This window comes from Protopterus annectens, chromosome 2.part1 (assembly GCF_019279795.1).
Source record: "Protopterus annectens isolate FY-2018-M chromosome 2.part1, PAN1.0, whole genome shotgun sequence".
NCBI classification, from domain to species: Eukaryota; Metazoa; Chordata; order Ceratodontiformes; family Protopteridae; genus Protopterus; species Protopterus annectens.
Genome location: NC_056729.1, coordinates 1068198432 through 1068214482, shown reverse-complemented (window position 1 = coordinate 1068214482; position 16051 = coordinate 1068198432). Strand labels below are relative to the sequence as shown.

The 16051-nt window shown below is 41.3% G+C and overlaps 1 protein-coding gene across 1 annotated transcript in view; it reads right to left on the bottom strand.

The window, feature by feature from the left end:
- ANKRD66 (ankyrin repeat domain 66) overlaps positions 1-16051 on the bottom strand; it is a 459862-nt gene that overhangs the window by 328739 nt on the left and 115072 nt on the right. The window contains exon 2 of the mRNA XM_044062629.1: positions 14489-14645. Within this exon, the coding sequence (XP_043918564.1) occupies positions 14489-14627 (139 nt within the window). The 5' untranslated portion in view covers positions 14628-14645. The remainder of the gene's footprint in view (positions 1-14488; positions 14646-16051) is intronic.

Below are 16051 nucleotides of genomic sequence, written 5' to 3'. Positions count from 1 at the left end.
TAAATTCTAGGAACCATTGGGAGATGTTCTTAAACAATGAAAAGTAAGGGAAGAAATTTCTGTCTCTTGTTGTACCCTCTCTGCACAAATCGGTACAGCTCATTTTGAGCAGTATCTATGCTCAAAGAATGCTTCACTTGAGGAGAATTCTGGTGACATCATTAAAAGGAAGATTCATAAATTAGAAATGGACCTCCAAGATACCAGCCTGGGGAACATTTTCAAGAAGACAGTTAAACAAAAACAAATATGGGGGCTCTGAAGCCCCTTCTGCTAAGCGGAAACGGCAAGTAAATGTTTCTTTTGCCTCTTCTGAAGTCAACAGTAGTACTGGAGAATCTGACAACAAAACTAGGGCTTTTCCTCCCCTTCCACAGCCCCAACAGCCCAGTTATATGCAGGAGAACTTTCGGAGTTACAACAGACCAGGAACCAACAATAATAATCGAAAATGGGGATATTTCCAGAACAACAAGGAGGGACAACACTTTAACAGTAAGAAAAGAAGATATTGACTATATTAATGTTTGTAATGTAATAAAATCAACCAGTGTTACAAATGGTGACAACCTGATTGCAAACCTTACAGGTAACCCTTTGTCTTGTACAGAATTATCAGTATTACAGCGTGGGTTAAAAAGTATTCCCACATCTCTTCCACGATTATATGTCTGTAAAAATGAATTGTTTAAGATGTCTAGGAAATTACATTTGTTGTATTATTTTAAAAATAGTAAGGTTGTGTCTGAGGATGCCCCCTCCATTGACACAGATGGAGAGGATGGGGAATGTGATTTTTTCTCATGTAATTCATCAATGGATTCATATGATGACATTAATGCTTACTGTCTTTTAGATACTTCTAAGGTACCTCACAGTAGCAATTTCTTTCCCCCTTATGTTAATAATACCATCCAAGAATTTTCATCTATGGTAAATTATGCTATTGAGGTTAGTCTGAATATTTTAAAAAAGAAAAAAGCTAAGGTATACTATAACTTGACTAAGGCTGAATGGAATGCACTGCAATGTCTTAGTGCAAGGAGGGATATTGTTATCAAGCCATCAGACAAAGGTAAAAAAATAGCTGTGTTGCACTATATGCAATATTTTAATGTGTATGGATCATCTTTCTGACAGTAATGTATATCGTGTGTCTAGTGAACATGAATGTTATGCGTCTAGTGAACATGAATGTTATGCAGCTATAGATAGCTTTAAAGATTTGCTACATAAGGGTTACAGAGTTGGTTACTTTTCCAAGCAAGATGTGGAAGTTTAAGTTTAAAGTGGAAGGCAGTCGTTTGGTAAATTTTACTGGCTGCCAAAAATCCACAAGAAAGTCTTTCCCCCCTCCTGGAAGGCTAACTGTGGCAACTGAGAATTATTTTTTACATAATATGGGTCTATTTCTTCATACTTATTTGCTTAAGTATGTTGTTGGTTTAGAATCTTATATAAGAGAATCTTTTCATTTTCTAAAAAATATTGAGCCATCACTTGTCAAGAAGGTTTTTTCTGTCTGGTTCTTGATGTCAAGAGCCTTTATAAGAGTATTACACATCAGGTGGGACTTGAAGCTCTTAGGTTTTTCCTAGGCACTAGCCCAGTTAGTACTTTTGTTACAGAATTGTTATATTTTAGTTTAACCCATAACTTTTTTGAATATAGCAACTGAATCTATCAACGGATGCAAGATACAGCAGTGGGTGCATCTTTTGCACCCATGTATGTTAATTTGGTAATGGGTTTATTTGAGTTAGTTTCTTTATAAGTTAGAGTTTTTTAGTAAGTATGTTGTGCTTTATAATACATTTATTGATTTATTTTTTTGATGTAAGGGTGGTACATGGCTAGTGGACTCTTTTGTAGCTTCTCTTCAGGAAAACCATTTTGGTTTACAATTTAATGGTGTACAAAAAGGTATTTCTGGGGTTTTGTTTTAGATTTGGAACTAAATATTGTTGATAATAATACGAAGATTTATAAAAAATTTGATGATGGTACTCATTTTTTAGATAATAACAGCTGCCACCCCCCCCCCCATATTTTAAAGGCTTTGCCTTATAATGAGTTACTCAGAATAAATCGGCTGTGTAATAACATTCAGTCTTTCAAAGAAGAGATTGTGCATTATTGTATAGCCTTTAAACAAAGGGGATATAGTAATGCATTAATTATTAATTCTTTGAATAAATTGTTGTGCTTGAGAAGGGATACCACTAGTGTGGTTAATGTTCCAGATGATATGAAGTCTGTGAATAGATATAGGAGTCAAGCAGGGAATACTAATGATAAAAATATATATTTTGTCACTATTTATAATATTCATAGTGTTGAGTTAGTAAAAATCTTTATTACTGGTCATTCTTATATAAGGGGATGTCTGGGATTAAGAATTTATCTGACTCCTTTACTGTCTCTTTTATAAGAGAGCCAGAAATATAAGACATGGTTGTTCACAATTTGTTCTCTATGCCTACTGAAATTTTAACTATTCCTTTACAAAATTCTGGTACATTTCCCTGTGGTAAATGCTCTGTCTGTATTCATGTGGTCAGGACTTTTGATCAAATAAATGGTATTTTTTTCAACCTAGAGCTATTTTCTCCTCTGTGTCTAAGGGAGTGATTTATTGTCTCTCATGCCCTTGTGGTTTCTTCTGTATAGGAGAAACCAAAAGAATGTTTAAAATCAGAATACAAGAGCATGTCAGAGACATTAAGAATCAAAATTTGGATAGCCCTGTGGCATCACATTTTCATGCAGTACACTTGGGGTCTTGTACCAGTTTTAAAAGCATGTATTTTAGAACAAGTTCTATATAAGGATGATGTTGCACATAAAAATAAACTGTTATATAAAGAAGCAGTCTGTATTTTAAAAAGTTTGGCACTTTGGTGCCTCATGATTTAAACAAAGAACTGGAGTTGAAGGCTTTTCTGCACTATTAATTATTAGTTTGTGTTTAATTGTTTTAGTGAATTGATTAATGATGCAATGTTTGTGCTACTGTGATATTAACTCTGTGAAAGGCTTGCTAGCTGAGGCGCTGGAGTATTAAACAACTTTAGATTTTATTCTTCTGCAGTTGGTGGTTTTTGCTTTCTCTGTGGGTTTTTTTTTATTCTGTTACAATGTCCTGCTCAGATGGAAAGCAAGTAAGATTGTGCTGATTTGCTAGTTTCCAGGTTACCATAGCTAGCCTGCAGTTCATAGTTCATTGGTAAGTACTAGGCTAGTTGCCCTTGCTAGCCATTTTAAGCTTAGCCGATTTCCCTCAATGGTAAGAATCAAACCCTGAATCTTCTGTCTGTGAGGTAAACACATTAACAATTATGCCAGTCTCTAACCAAATCAGTGCAAGGGGAGTTGGATCTGTTTCTCCCCTGGTTATTTTTTTATGCAACAAACCACTGTGATGTTGTCTGTGATTAGATGGTTTAGAGATTTCAGAACATTTATTAGTGTCATAATTTATTTAACATTTATGTTTTAATTTGTCTTGCTTGTTCCACAGACCTTTGATACAGCTCCCCAAGTAAAGTCTGAAGCATCTATATTTACAGATTGAGTAGGGACTTGGAAGGGAAAAGGGGAGGCCTTGGCATACCAAGCATCTATGATTACAGATTGAGTAGGGGCTCGGAAGGGAAAAAGGGAGACCTTGGCATACATCTTGCCTCTCCAGATTTTTGTCTCATAAAATTTGTGTTGTCTGGAAAATCATTCAGGATTGAAGCCACAAAATAAAGAAAGATATCTGGGTTTCAGTCTTCATATCCCTCAGAAAATGTATGCTAATGCAAAACCCGCTATTGTAGCAACTTTCCTAGTTTATAAAAGCAATAATTAAAATATGCCCCAATTTTATGGCTTATATACACCCATTATTTTATCTCTGTCTAGATTATTCATGCCAAGAGGTTAAGAAGTATGGAACTTGGATGAAAGACAACTGATTCACCCACCAAAGTAACTCCATTTTATAAACTTCAGCACTGGGATCTGAAATGAAAGTGGTGGTGTTGCTTCCAAACTAATTTGATGAACCACTGAATTTACTTCATGCAAAGTCTGGTCAAAGGAATCTCAAAAATTGTAGAGGCTGTGAAACCTAGAATCCTGAGATATTCCCCAGCAAATGCCAGAATCTTGTTGGAAAACATAATCTGTTCCTTGTAAAATTCCACTTTGTCCCGAGCAAGAAATGCCATCATGAGGGATGTATCCAAGAGACATCCCAGAAACACTATCTTGTAATACAGAATAAGAGAAGATGTGTCTGTGTTCCTCTGAATTCCCAAAATGAGAATTTTTTTTTTTATTCAAACCACAGATTCTTGACAACTGGTAAAATAATTTTCAAAAATAAAACAAGACAGTTGTCTAAATTTGGGGAAAATGTGAATGTCCTGCAACCTGCAATGGGTTATTACAGGAGCCTAGCACTTTGTAAACAGCTGGAGTTGTTGACAACCCAAAGGTTAAAGGAGAGAACTGAAAATGTAAACCAGACAAAGAAAAATATAAAAAACATCTAACATCTTTGAGAATTGGAATGTGATTATAAATATCTCTTAAATCCAGAGTTGCTGGAAAATGAGAGGTTTAATGGGAGGTAGCAGAGACTGCAGTGACAGCATTTAAAATTTTGGGATATTGATGTGACAGCTAAGAAAAGACTAAGAAAGATCTCCAGGTTCCTATTTTATTTCGCACTAGAATGATTCTTAAAATCCTTTCTCTATTTGGTCTGGGGGAACAGATTCTACAACTCCCTCAGATAGCATTTGATCTACGATAGGAGGAAATGTGGAGACCTGATTGGATGGATGTAGAGGAATCTATTGAAAAGAAGAAAGGGAATCCCACTGACAGCTGTATCCTTTCTGAATGATTCTCAGAACTCAAGTGTCTGAAGTTTTCGGGGGCCACACAGGGAAGTGAAGATCTAGAATATGGGAAAGTTTTATTGTATTGTTAGGGTGGGGAGGGGAGAAAACATGACATGACATATAGTCCTTCATTTTGAGACCCCCCCCCCTCTTTTTTGAACCTCCATGCCATCAATTTCTGACATTTTTGTTTGCCTGTGCCTTGCTGGAATAACTTATTCTGTTTCCTAAAAAGGAGCCTAAACTGGAAGGAAAGCCTCTATTACATGTTGGCATTGTGGATAGGTAACCCCCCGAATTAACTTTCCCCTTTCATCAAATCTTTTAAGGACCTCAACAGAGGAAGGGAGAAATAATAGCTCTTTATCCAGGGGAGGATTCATGAGCTCAGCTTTGACATCCTCTAGTAAATTCCTGAGAACATGCTCAGGGAAATTTTCTCAGCACTGATACAGTAGAAACTGCTCTAGAAATAGCATAAACAATGTTGTAAGAAAATTTTAGTCTGTTTACCTGAGAGACAGAATTCAGGCATGTGTTAGTCTCTGAAGTTAGGAAAGTCAGCAATTAACTCTTTCATATTGTCAAAAGAAGCTAGCAGAAACTTAGACATTAGAGCCCGACAACTGACTATTCTGAAGGTGAAAGAAGTATAAACTTGCTTCCCAGACCTATCAAAGGCATTCTCATCTAAGTCAGAACTAATAGGTTTAGCTGCCATAAAGTGTTTGGCAGAGAATGGTTTTGTTGGAAAAAGCCTTGCAGGCTCTGATTTGGGGTTTAAAAAATCCAGGTCTGGGAAACCTTATAATTCATCAGACATTCTGGAGCCAGGTGGCTGACTGCCAGGCAAACTGCTGACAGCAAGGAAACCATCCTCTAAGGCTGGCAAAATGGGAGGAATGGCTGCAGATTGAGGAAAATCCACCTGTAGCAAATCATAGTATATTTTCTGGAACACTGGTATTTCTTTTCATTCCTGCTGAAACAGCTACTTTATTCTGTCAATAGTAACAGAAAAAGACAACTCATCAAATTGTGAATCTTAAGAAAAACCTTCTTCAGAGTCAGATTTCACATTTGTGGAGAAGGAACTTAAGAAATACAGCCTGTCTAATTACTGAACCTTAGACTGGGAATCAGAATCTGAGAGAGAAGAAAATATATTCCTTTTTAAATGAAGGGACTACTCAGAAGATAAAGACTAAAAGTATTTTAAGCAAACTCTGCCAGTCCTTCTTGTCTGCCCTAGGTGACAGGGGCACGAGTGAAGAAAAATGCCTAACTTTGTTTTTTTTTTCCTGGGAGACCCCCAAAGAAAAAAAGCAACCTGAGGAATGGTCCGTTCCCTGGGATCAAGCTCTTCAGAGTGGCCTTGCAAAGGAACAAGGTCTGCTCCCTCCTCAAGGCTAACAATAGTGTTTATCCTTGCCTGAAGAGAACAGCTGAACAGTTGCTGAGGATATGTGTGCTCTCAATCCTTAGCTGCTTACAAAGGGGCAGCACCTGACAGACTGACAGAAACTGATGAACAATCTGAGGAACCTGATATGGCCACAACAGAGTCACTCACTAGCAGCCAAGACAAAGTCAAGACAAAAACCTCTTGTGCAACTTTTTCTCTTCTTGTAGATTGGGGAGCGACCCAGGTCCATGTCCCCCATCCCCCCGCCCAAAAAAGGGCTTCACAAATGGGAAGAGAAGCCTTGGAATACTCCTCTTCCCACCTGACTAGAAATTAAGGTACAAGGTACTCTGTACTGACAAGCACTAAAATCACTAGTCCTCACTCCAAACAACAATTTTTGACAAAAAAGTTAAACTTTTGGCTCCAAAGAAGCTCCAGGTTACCTTCTAACTTTGAATCACAGCATTTTGAGCCTTTTGACAAAATCATGTTATAACTCATACTATAAACTAATGTTCATGTATCTCTGCAACCATAATTGTTACTATAAACAGAAAGTAGAGTTGTGTACACTTAACATAAATGTAGATGTTCGAGTGTATTCACTGTTGCAGTCATCACATTTGGGTTATCCCTGCTAGGCTAGCCCTCGGCCGGCCCAAATACCAGAGGCTTAGTATTTCTGCATTGGTTGTTGTCATTTCAGGAATGACGTCAGGTTGTCAGTAGTATAAAGTAAGGCAGCCAGTGCCATTACATCAGTTTTTCTTGCCCTGTCAGGAGCCCCCAAGTGGGAGTCAGGTTCTGGTGGAAGAACCCCACCAGTAGAAAGTAAATACCAAAATGTCTCTTGAAAGGAGAGAGAAGAAAGAAGAGGGGGATGGAGGGAGGGAAACCAGGACTGCAACAGTAAATACACTCTAACATCTACATTTATGGCAAGTGTACACAACTGTACTATGTTCTTTGTCTTTAACTGTTGCAGTCATCACATGTGGGTTGATTCCCAAAACTGAGGAAGAGGGTGGAGGCAGTCAAGGAGACTAGTGGCTGGCTAGGATGCCCTGCAAAACTGCAGTGGCAAAGCCTGCCCTGGATTTAGAGAAGATAGGCAGGAGGTAATGTTTGGTGAAAGTGTGAACAGATGTCCAGGTGGCAGCCTCCAGGATGTCCCTGGTGGGGACTCCTCTGAGGAAAGCTGCAGAGGTGAAGGCTGCTCTGGTGGAGTGAGTCCTGACCACCTTAGGGGGAGGCTTTCCGTATTGCTTGTAACAGAAATGGATACAGTGTGCTATCCATTTGGAAATTGTTTGTTTGGAGATGGCTTTTCTCTCTGCCCCTGCAGCAAAGATAACCAGCAATTGATCAGGCTTTCTGAATGATTTAGTCCGGTCTAGATAGAATCTGAGCTGTCCATGCACATCTAGAGAGTGCAGAATCCTTTCCCCCTTGTTCTGTGGGTTAGGGAAAAAGGTGGGCAAATGAATGACTTGGTTGAGAGCCACACTGGACACCACTTTGGGCATGAAAGATGGGTTAGTCCTGAGGGAAACCCTGTCAGCATGGAAGATGATGAAAGGGCTCCACAGCCATGAGTGCTTGTAGCTTGGAGACCCTTCTGGCTGAAGTGATGGCCAGAAGAAAAGCTGTCTTCCAGGACAGAAATTTTAACTCTGCTGAAGATGCTGGTTTGAAGGGGGGGCAGGGAGAGCTTTTCCAACACAAAGTTAAAGTCACAAGCTGGGATAGGTGCTCTTCTAGGTGGTCTCAAGTTGCTAGCCCCTCTTAGGAATTGTTGCATTGGAGGGTGTGAGAAAAGTGGTTGCTCAGTGGGGAAATGAGCAGAGATGGCAGAGGCATGAATTTTAATAGAGGAAAAAGAGACCAGTGTGTAGCAGGTCAGCTAAGTAATCCAAGATAAGAGGGAGGGAGGGCTGTGCCATATCGACTCTCTTAGCCTGAATCCAGGTGCAGAACCTTTTCCATTTGTCATTATACAACTTTCTAGTACTAGGGCATCTAGCCTCACATATAATGTCAAAAACCTGAGGTTGGCAGATTGATCAGTGGTTAGGGAATAAGCCAAGCTGCCAAATTGAGGGTCTGCAATCTGGGATGCATGAATTCTCCTTCCCTCTAGATCAGGAGGGTTGGGGGTCTGATTGAGATGCCATGGTGGCAGAGGGGACAGGCTGTGCAGCAGTGGGTACCAGTGCTGGCGAGGCCAGTCTGGAGCAATAAGAATTGTCCTTGGTTTTTCCTTCCTTATTTTGAGCAACACCCTGCGGATGAGTGGTAGTGGAGGAAAGGCATAGATCAACAGATTGACCCAGGGGAAAGACAGGGCATCCACTTTTCAAGCCATGCAGTGATGCTCCCTGGTGCAGAACTTGCTGAGCTGATGGTTGGTGTGGGAGGCAAAGAGGTCGACCTTCGGGGTGCCCCATTTCTGAGTTATTAGGGTGAAGGTCCTTTTGTCTAGCTGCCACTAGTGTGGGTCCAGGAGTTTTCTGCTTAAGTGGTCTACTAGAGAGTTTAGAGAACCTGGTAAGCATTGTGCTAACAGGTGGAGTTGCATGGCAGAGGCTGTGTGCCAAAGGGTCATGGCCAGCCAACATAGAGCACAGGACTGAGTCCATCCCTGCTTGTTGATATACCACATCACTATGGTGTTGTCTGGTTTGATCAGGAGAGCCCCTGGGGAGAGAAGGGGCCTGAAAGCTGTCAATGCATGCTGGACAGCTAACATCTCTTTTATCTCTTTTTGGTTGATGAGCAGATGGATTTCCTGTGGGCTCCATTGGCCCTGTATGTACCTGCCATCCAGGTGTGCACCCCAGGTATAGTCTGATGCGTCTGTGGTGAGGGTCTGGGCAGCGGGGGGTGGTGAGAAAGGTAGTCCCTTGTTGTGGGAGCATGCTGCTGCCCACCATTTTTTCTGAGGCAAGGTATCATGGGTATAAGAGTTTCCAGGTCTTGAGAGTGTTGACACCAAAGGCTTTTTAGGTATCATTGAAATTTCCTCATATGCAGTCTGGCATATGGAATGAGTAGAATGCAATATGCCATGAACTCCAGAGCTTGCAGGATTTTCCTTACAGATAACTGGGGTCTGGTGGCTAGTTGAGAGAAGTAGGCTGTCAGGTAAGTTTGCTTTTCTGGTGTACGGAATGCCATCTGGGATGCTGTGTCCAGGCCTCCTCCCATGAATATAATCCTTTGGGTGGGTACTTGTTTGGATTTCTTTTCATTGATAGTGTACCCTAGGGAGGTCAGTAAGGACTTTACAAAGGCCAGGTGCTTGAGCAGCTTTTCCTGACTGTCTGCCTGAATTAGGCAGTCATCTAAGTATGGGTAAATTTGGATATTCCTTTGTCTGCATTTTGTGAAAACTCTGGGAGCAGTAGATAAGCCAAATGAAGTGCAGAAAACTGAAAGTACTGAGATCCTGCCCTGAAAAGTAGATATTTCCTGCATGACTCACTGATAGGAATGTGGAGGTAGGCCTCTTTTAGGTCTAGGGTGGCCAGCCAAGCATCCTTGGAGAGCATGGGTAGCAGTTGCTGGAGGGTAAGCATTTTGAATTTTGGTATCACCAGGAAGGTGTTTAGAATGGATAAATCGAGGATGGGGCAGCAGGTGCCCTCTTTTCTGGGTACCAGAAAAAGTCTGGAGTAGAAACCTTGCCCTTTCTGTTCTGCAGGAATGTGCTCTATTGCCCTCATAGAGAGCAGAGAAAGGACTTGCTTTTCCACCTCTGCCCACTGGTTTGTAGGTAGATCTGGGAATCCTTTTGGAGTTGGAAGAGTGTGGAAAAAAAATTTGTATCCCTGGGACACTATGCTGAGGATCCAGTGGTCGTTGGTAATGGTGGCCCAGGTGCTTGCATGAAAGGACAGCTTTCCTCCTAGGGGTAAGTGAAGGTGGGCAGAGGGAGGAGGTAGTGGAGGACAGTCATTGTGAGTTCTTACCAGGAGGGGGTGGCTTAGAACGTCCTGTTTTTGAAGTGGAGGAATTCCACTGGTTTGATCTCTGCATTCCCTATGGCTGCTGTCTGGGGGGTCTGCTTCCATGGGGTCTGGGCTGAACTGACCTGGTGGGAGCAGGAAAGGACCAGTGTTTGGAGGGGTATTGCCCGCTGAACCTTGGTGGTTGGATCTGTAAGAAATCCTTTAACTGTTTGCATAGATTTAGCTTTTTCTTCCATCTTCTTTAAGACCTCCTCTGCCTTAGTGCCAAATAAGTTGTCTTTGTGCAAGGGTGCATCAAACAATTAGATTTAACATGGTATGGCAAGGGCTGTTCCTTAAGCCATGCATGCCTTCTAAGGACAGAAATGGTGACTGCTGCCCTGCACAAAGTTTCTAGGGCATCAAAACCACAGTGTAAGGTGTGCTTAGTTACTTGACTTGCAGAATGCATTAACTCTTGTAACACTTTAGATTCTGCATAAGCAGGAAAGGAAGACTTTTTGTTTGAGGAGTTCCATGGTGTGGTGCTGAAATTTTAGTATATGGAACTGGCAATTTAGTGCTATGACAGCAAGAGTAGCAGAGGTGTATACATTTTACCCCACCTGTCTAGTGCTTGGGAATCCCTCTCTGAGGGGGTGGGATTCTTAGCAGAGGTTGCTTTAATTCCTTTAAGGCCTTGAGACCTCAGGGTCAGCAGTAGGATTTTTAAAAAGACATTTGTGCGAGTCAGGGACTCTGTAATACCTGTCAGGTTTTCTGGGTGCAGGAGGTAGGGTGTCAGGAGTCAAGCTGGATTCCAGGAAAACATTGTCCACAACATCCAAGACTGGGGGAATGGCCAGAGGTCTATGCTGTGGAAGATCTATGAATTCCCTGAGTCTCTTTTTAGATTGAGGGTAGTCCTGACATTCCCACTGGAAATGCTTCCTTATGGTATGAAGGGCTTCCCCAAAGGAAAGATCCTTGGGGGGAGAGGCAGAAGGAAAGGAGTCCTCTGCATCAGAATCCTCATAAGCAGAGAGGGGTTGCATGTCTTCATATTCAGATGCATCAGAGTCATCAGACTCCTGTTCAGACAAAACTACTGCGGACAGATCTCTTTTTATTTTGGAAGGGGTAGCTTGGCTTCCCCTGATCAGCATGAGAAGGTCTTCCACCATTTTAAGAATTTGAGACTGAGGCAAGGAAGCAGGTGCCTGAGATTGGGTCGTCGGTTTCTTGGGAGTGGTTCGTACCCTGGCCTTAGAAACTCAGTAGTTTTCGAAATAACGGTAGACGCGAAAGAAGTTGACAGTTTGTGTCGAGAATCGGTAGTGCAAAGTACTTCCTCAGAAGCCGGTGCCTGCTCAGTGGCTCCAGACCCATCCAAGGGAGAGACAACCGCAGGATCCTTAGTTGAAGAAGAGTTTTGCAGCATACCAGATTCCGAAAAGGTCTCGGTAGTGGCGTGCAAATCCACAGAAGCGGGCATCAGTGGCTGCGAAAGTGCCTTACTGAGGACCGGAGAACTGACGACTGGCTTAACAGAAGCGTCGTTGGTAGGTTTGGACCTGTGCGGTCTGTCTCTGTCCTTATCCTTACGTTTTTTTGGAAGATCTGTTGTATGTGAAAATATCTAGCTACAATAAGGGCCCGATGACATATAGTTTTGGCGATGAACAAAGCAGAAAAGCAACAGCGGGGGACATCGTGATCTGGGCCTAAGCAAGTGATGCAGTAAGAATGAAAGTCTCTGTGTGGTATTTGCTTTCCACAGGCAAGACAATTGTTAAATTTCTCTGACATCAGTTAATGCAAGAAAAAAGGATCCCCAATGGGGTACTTAGCTTTACAAGACTTCAGCTTCAATTCGGAAGATGAAACTCAGGTAGCGGCCAACCGGTACTCATGCAAACTGCTTCTGCTTCTGGCTCCATGGCAGGAAAAACTGATGTAATAGCATCGGCTGTCTTACTTTATACTTCTGATGACCTGACGTCAGTCCTGAAGTGACAGCAACTGATGCAGAAATACTAAGCCTCTGGTATTCGGGCCAGCCGAGGGCTACCCTGGCAGGGATAACCCAATGTGATGACTGCAGCAGTGAAACACGAAGATACATCTGCTGAGCACAAATTCATCTTCACAATGGCATCATTCATTGAATTCAAAATCTTAAAATTAAATTATAACAAACAAGTTAATTTTGTAATATGTTGTCAACATACAATGCATAGTTATGCATTCAAGTTACATAAACATTGTCAGCAACACTTCTGCTCATCTTGTTACGAGTTTCCACATCAGCCCAAGCTGCTTGGTTGTCAATAGAGTTATATAAATACAAAAATTATGATCTTTGCATAATTACGTATCACAACCTTCCCTGGGATTCATTAATGCCTACACTAAGTATGCACCGTTCTGAGTAAATAGACAACACAAGCATATCTTGCACCTTCTCTCTCCTAATTTTAGTTTTCCCAGTGATTTTAATGCAGCCTTAAATATCAAGGCGGATTCATAAAGGCTACCACAAAGTGTAGACTTACGTGTACCCTTAGTGTAATCCTTCTGAGTGAGTAGAAAACACAAAAAAATGTGGTAGGGATGTTCTTGAATTCAGATCATGCACACTTGGTGTAAGCATTAATGAATCTGGCCCATTATTTATCTGTCCAGCTGCGACAGACAAAATCAAGTAGCAGCACAGTCTGGCATGCTACCATCGTGAAAACCTTCTGCTGAAAGATTTCTGGAGCTTAAAGTTAATGTATTTTGTAGATCATAGGAGATTACTAGGCTATCGACCCAGAGGTCATTTTAAGCCTAGGTCATTTCAACCCAATGTAATACCATAGCAGTACTAGTCAATACCTATGATTGCATTTAGTGATGACTGCCCACGTCTAAGAGGGTTGTAGGTGCTATCCCCGGTAAGAATTTATGGTGCCCCATCCACTCATCCAGGTTCCTCTTGAATAGTGTCATAGAGGTGCTCTGTTTCACATGAATTGGTAGACTGTTCCAAAGATGTGGCAGTCGCTGCGAGATAAATCTGTCCCTCCGGCATGTCCTATTTAAGTCACTGGAATGGGTAGCCCTAGACCCATTTAATTAATGGATATAAAGTAATTCATTACGTTTGGGTCTTGGGTTGCTCTGTAGGCCAGGCATAAGTCTCCCCCTAAGAAGTCTATATGATACAAAGTACAGTAACAGGGATTTTAGTCAGTCCGTGTAAGGCACATGCTGAAGGCCCTTGATTTTCTTTGTTAGAAACCTCGGAGGTCTTTCTAATTTCTCTAGATGCTTTGTACAGTACATACCAAATGGGGCATTATATTCAATTATGGGCTGGATAAGTGCCAAGTATGGGGGGGATAGAGCTACATTTGCTCTTGAGGCAATGCCTTTACTAATCAAGAGAGCTACGGGGAAAGCTTTCCTTACAATGGTAGACAAGTGGTGGTCGAAGTTAAGGTTGCGGTCAACCTGTGGTCCCAAATCCCTTACGGCTTTATGGGTACTTAGGGTATTGTTACTGATTTGATAGCTTGAAGGGACATTGTTTGTGCCAAAGGGAATGATGATAGAGTTCTCTGCATTCAGTTTGAGACCGTAACTAATACGCTAGTTGTTGGTCTGTGTAAGACCGTCCTGGAGTATATGAACATCATTTGGGGATTCAAAAATTGCACCTAGTTTGCAGTCATCAGCAAACTTGGTCAGCCACAACCCTTACGGTTTGACATGAACTTCTGAGAAGTATATACCAAACAGTAGGGGGCCCAGCACAGACCCCTGTGGCACCCCACTGGTAACAGGTCTGCTGGTTGATGTAGAGTCACCCACTTTGAAAGTGTGTGTCTGGTTTGTGAGCCAGTTGGCAACCCATCTTACAATGAAGGGGTTTACATTCAGTTTGCTATGTTTATTGGTAACACCTGAATGTGGGATTATGTCAAAAGCCTTTGCCAAGTCGAGGTAATATAATGTTGCAAAAGTAGATACCTAGATGCATCACTCATCTTAGCTTACAACTAAATGATGGTAATCTGTGAATAGGTTTCTAATAAATAAATGTATATTTCAGGCAGTCATATCTGAGACTCAGATTCTGTACAACAGTTATGCGTTACTGAATACCTTTCTTAAAAGAAAATGACTTAAAGCTCAGTCTGACTGCTTTGTTAACAGCACCTTTGTTTCATGTCCACAAAACCTACCCTTAGCTGCAGCCCAGTGTAAAGGTGTTCTACCACCCCAATCAACATCCTTATGATCTGGATCACAGCACTCTTTCTTTAAAATTTCTTTCACTAAATCATAGTCTCCAGAAGCAGCAGCTTGATGCAGCTCGGTCATATCTGCAAGTAATGCCGCCTAAAAAGAAAAAGAAACCAGAAATAAAGTAATGTTCTGATGGGCAGAAGAAAAAAGTACTATAATATATTATAGTGCATACAAACCCAGAATTATATTTTTCCTAAACTTTCACAAACTGCCACATCTTGAAAACTATACAACCTAGGCATATATTATTAGAAAACTTGTGAAAAGTAGCATAACAATGCTGCTGCCTGTAAAGCATCACAATTTCGTCATTTGAACACTGTGATAACACATGGAACTCTAGTTGGAAAATAGATGACACCATTTCATACTTATCTCTATGGTACACTTTGTGTTAGCCCTCGAGTTAGTAGCTTTTCTTTTTCTCTTTTTTGTTCTTTCTGTTTGTCTGCCTCAACTGGACTGTCATCTTCTGTTGTATTTTGATACCACATATATTTTCCCATACCTCTGCAAGCTTTTACCTGAGAATGTGTAAAATAACTGTATCCCAGTCCTGCTGTCTTCTTCTGTGCTGAATTTTGTTTCTGTATTTATTTTTTTATTATTCATAAGGTAGTTGCGTGCTCATCATGACTACAGTCATTCCTCAGCATAAGGGGGGACCTTCTACAGACCCAGGCAATCACATAACTCTGACCAGCCTCACAAGCAAAGTCAAAGCAATGGAAAGATTTATATGGACATCGGGAACCTCCAAACACTGGACCTGTCTCATATCGGATTAGTCAAGGTCAGGTCATGTCTACTCAACTTGGTGGACTTTTTTGAAAAGGTTACCAAAGCAATGGATGAAGGCAAAATGGTGCACACCACATACCTTGACCTGGCCAAAGCTTTTGACACAATCTTCCACTTAGGCATAGTAAAAAAAGTTAAATAAACTGGGAATAAACACCTACGTCACTCACCGTATTGCCAACTGGCTTATAGATAGGATGCAAGAAATCAAATGACTTAGCCATCCTGCAGGAAGTTTTGTCCCAAATAACTGGTACCAAAATCATGGACTGACACTAAATGCCAAAAAAAAAAAATGTATTACCGTGTCCTTTGGGAAATCACCCACCACATGGAATTACTACATTCACAATACACCACTAAGAGTTGACCTAGTTTGGTTTTTGGGAATTTATGTGGACAGTGACCTTTCAACCAACATGTGCCTATTGTCATAAGAAAGTCCTTCTATACTGCACAGCTAATTAACAAAGTGACTGTGTTTAGCTCTAGGGATGTCACTGTCCTCCTTTACTCAGTCCTCATTAGGCTAATCATTGCGTATAATGCCCCCTTTGGCATGCATCTGTCCAGACACACACACAACAATTGGAATGCCCACAGACATACCTTACTTAAAGGATACAAGGCCTAAAGAATATGTCCAACATGGACAAACTCAAAGCCCTGTCTCTATACTTAGTATCCAACAGACT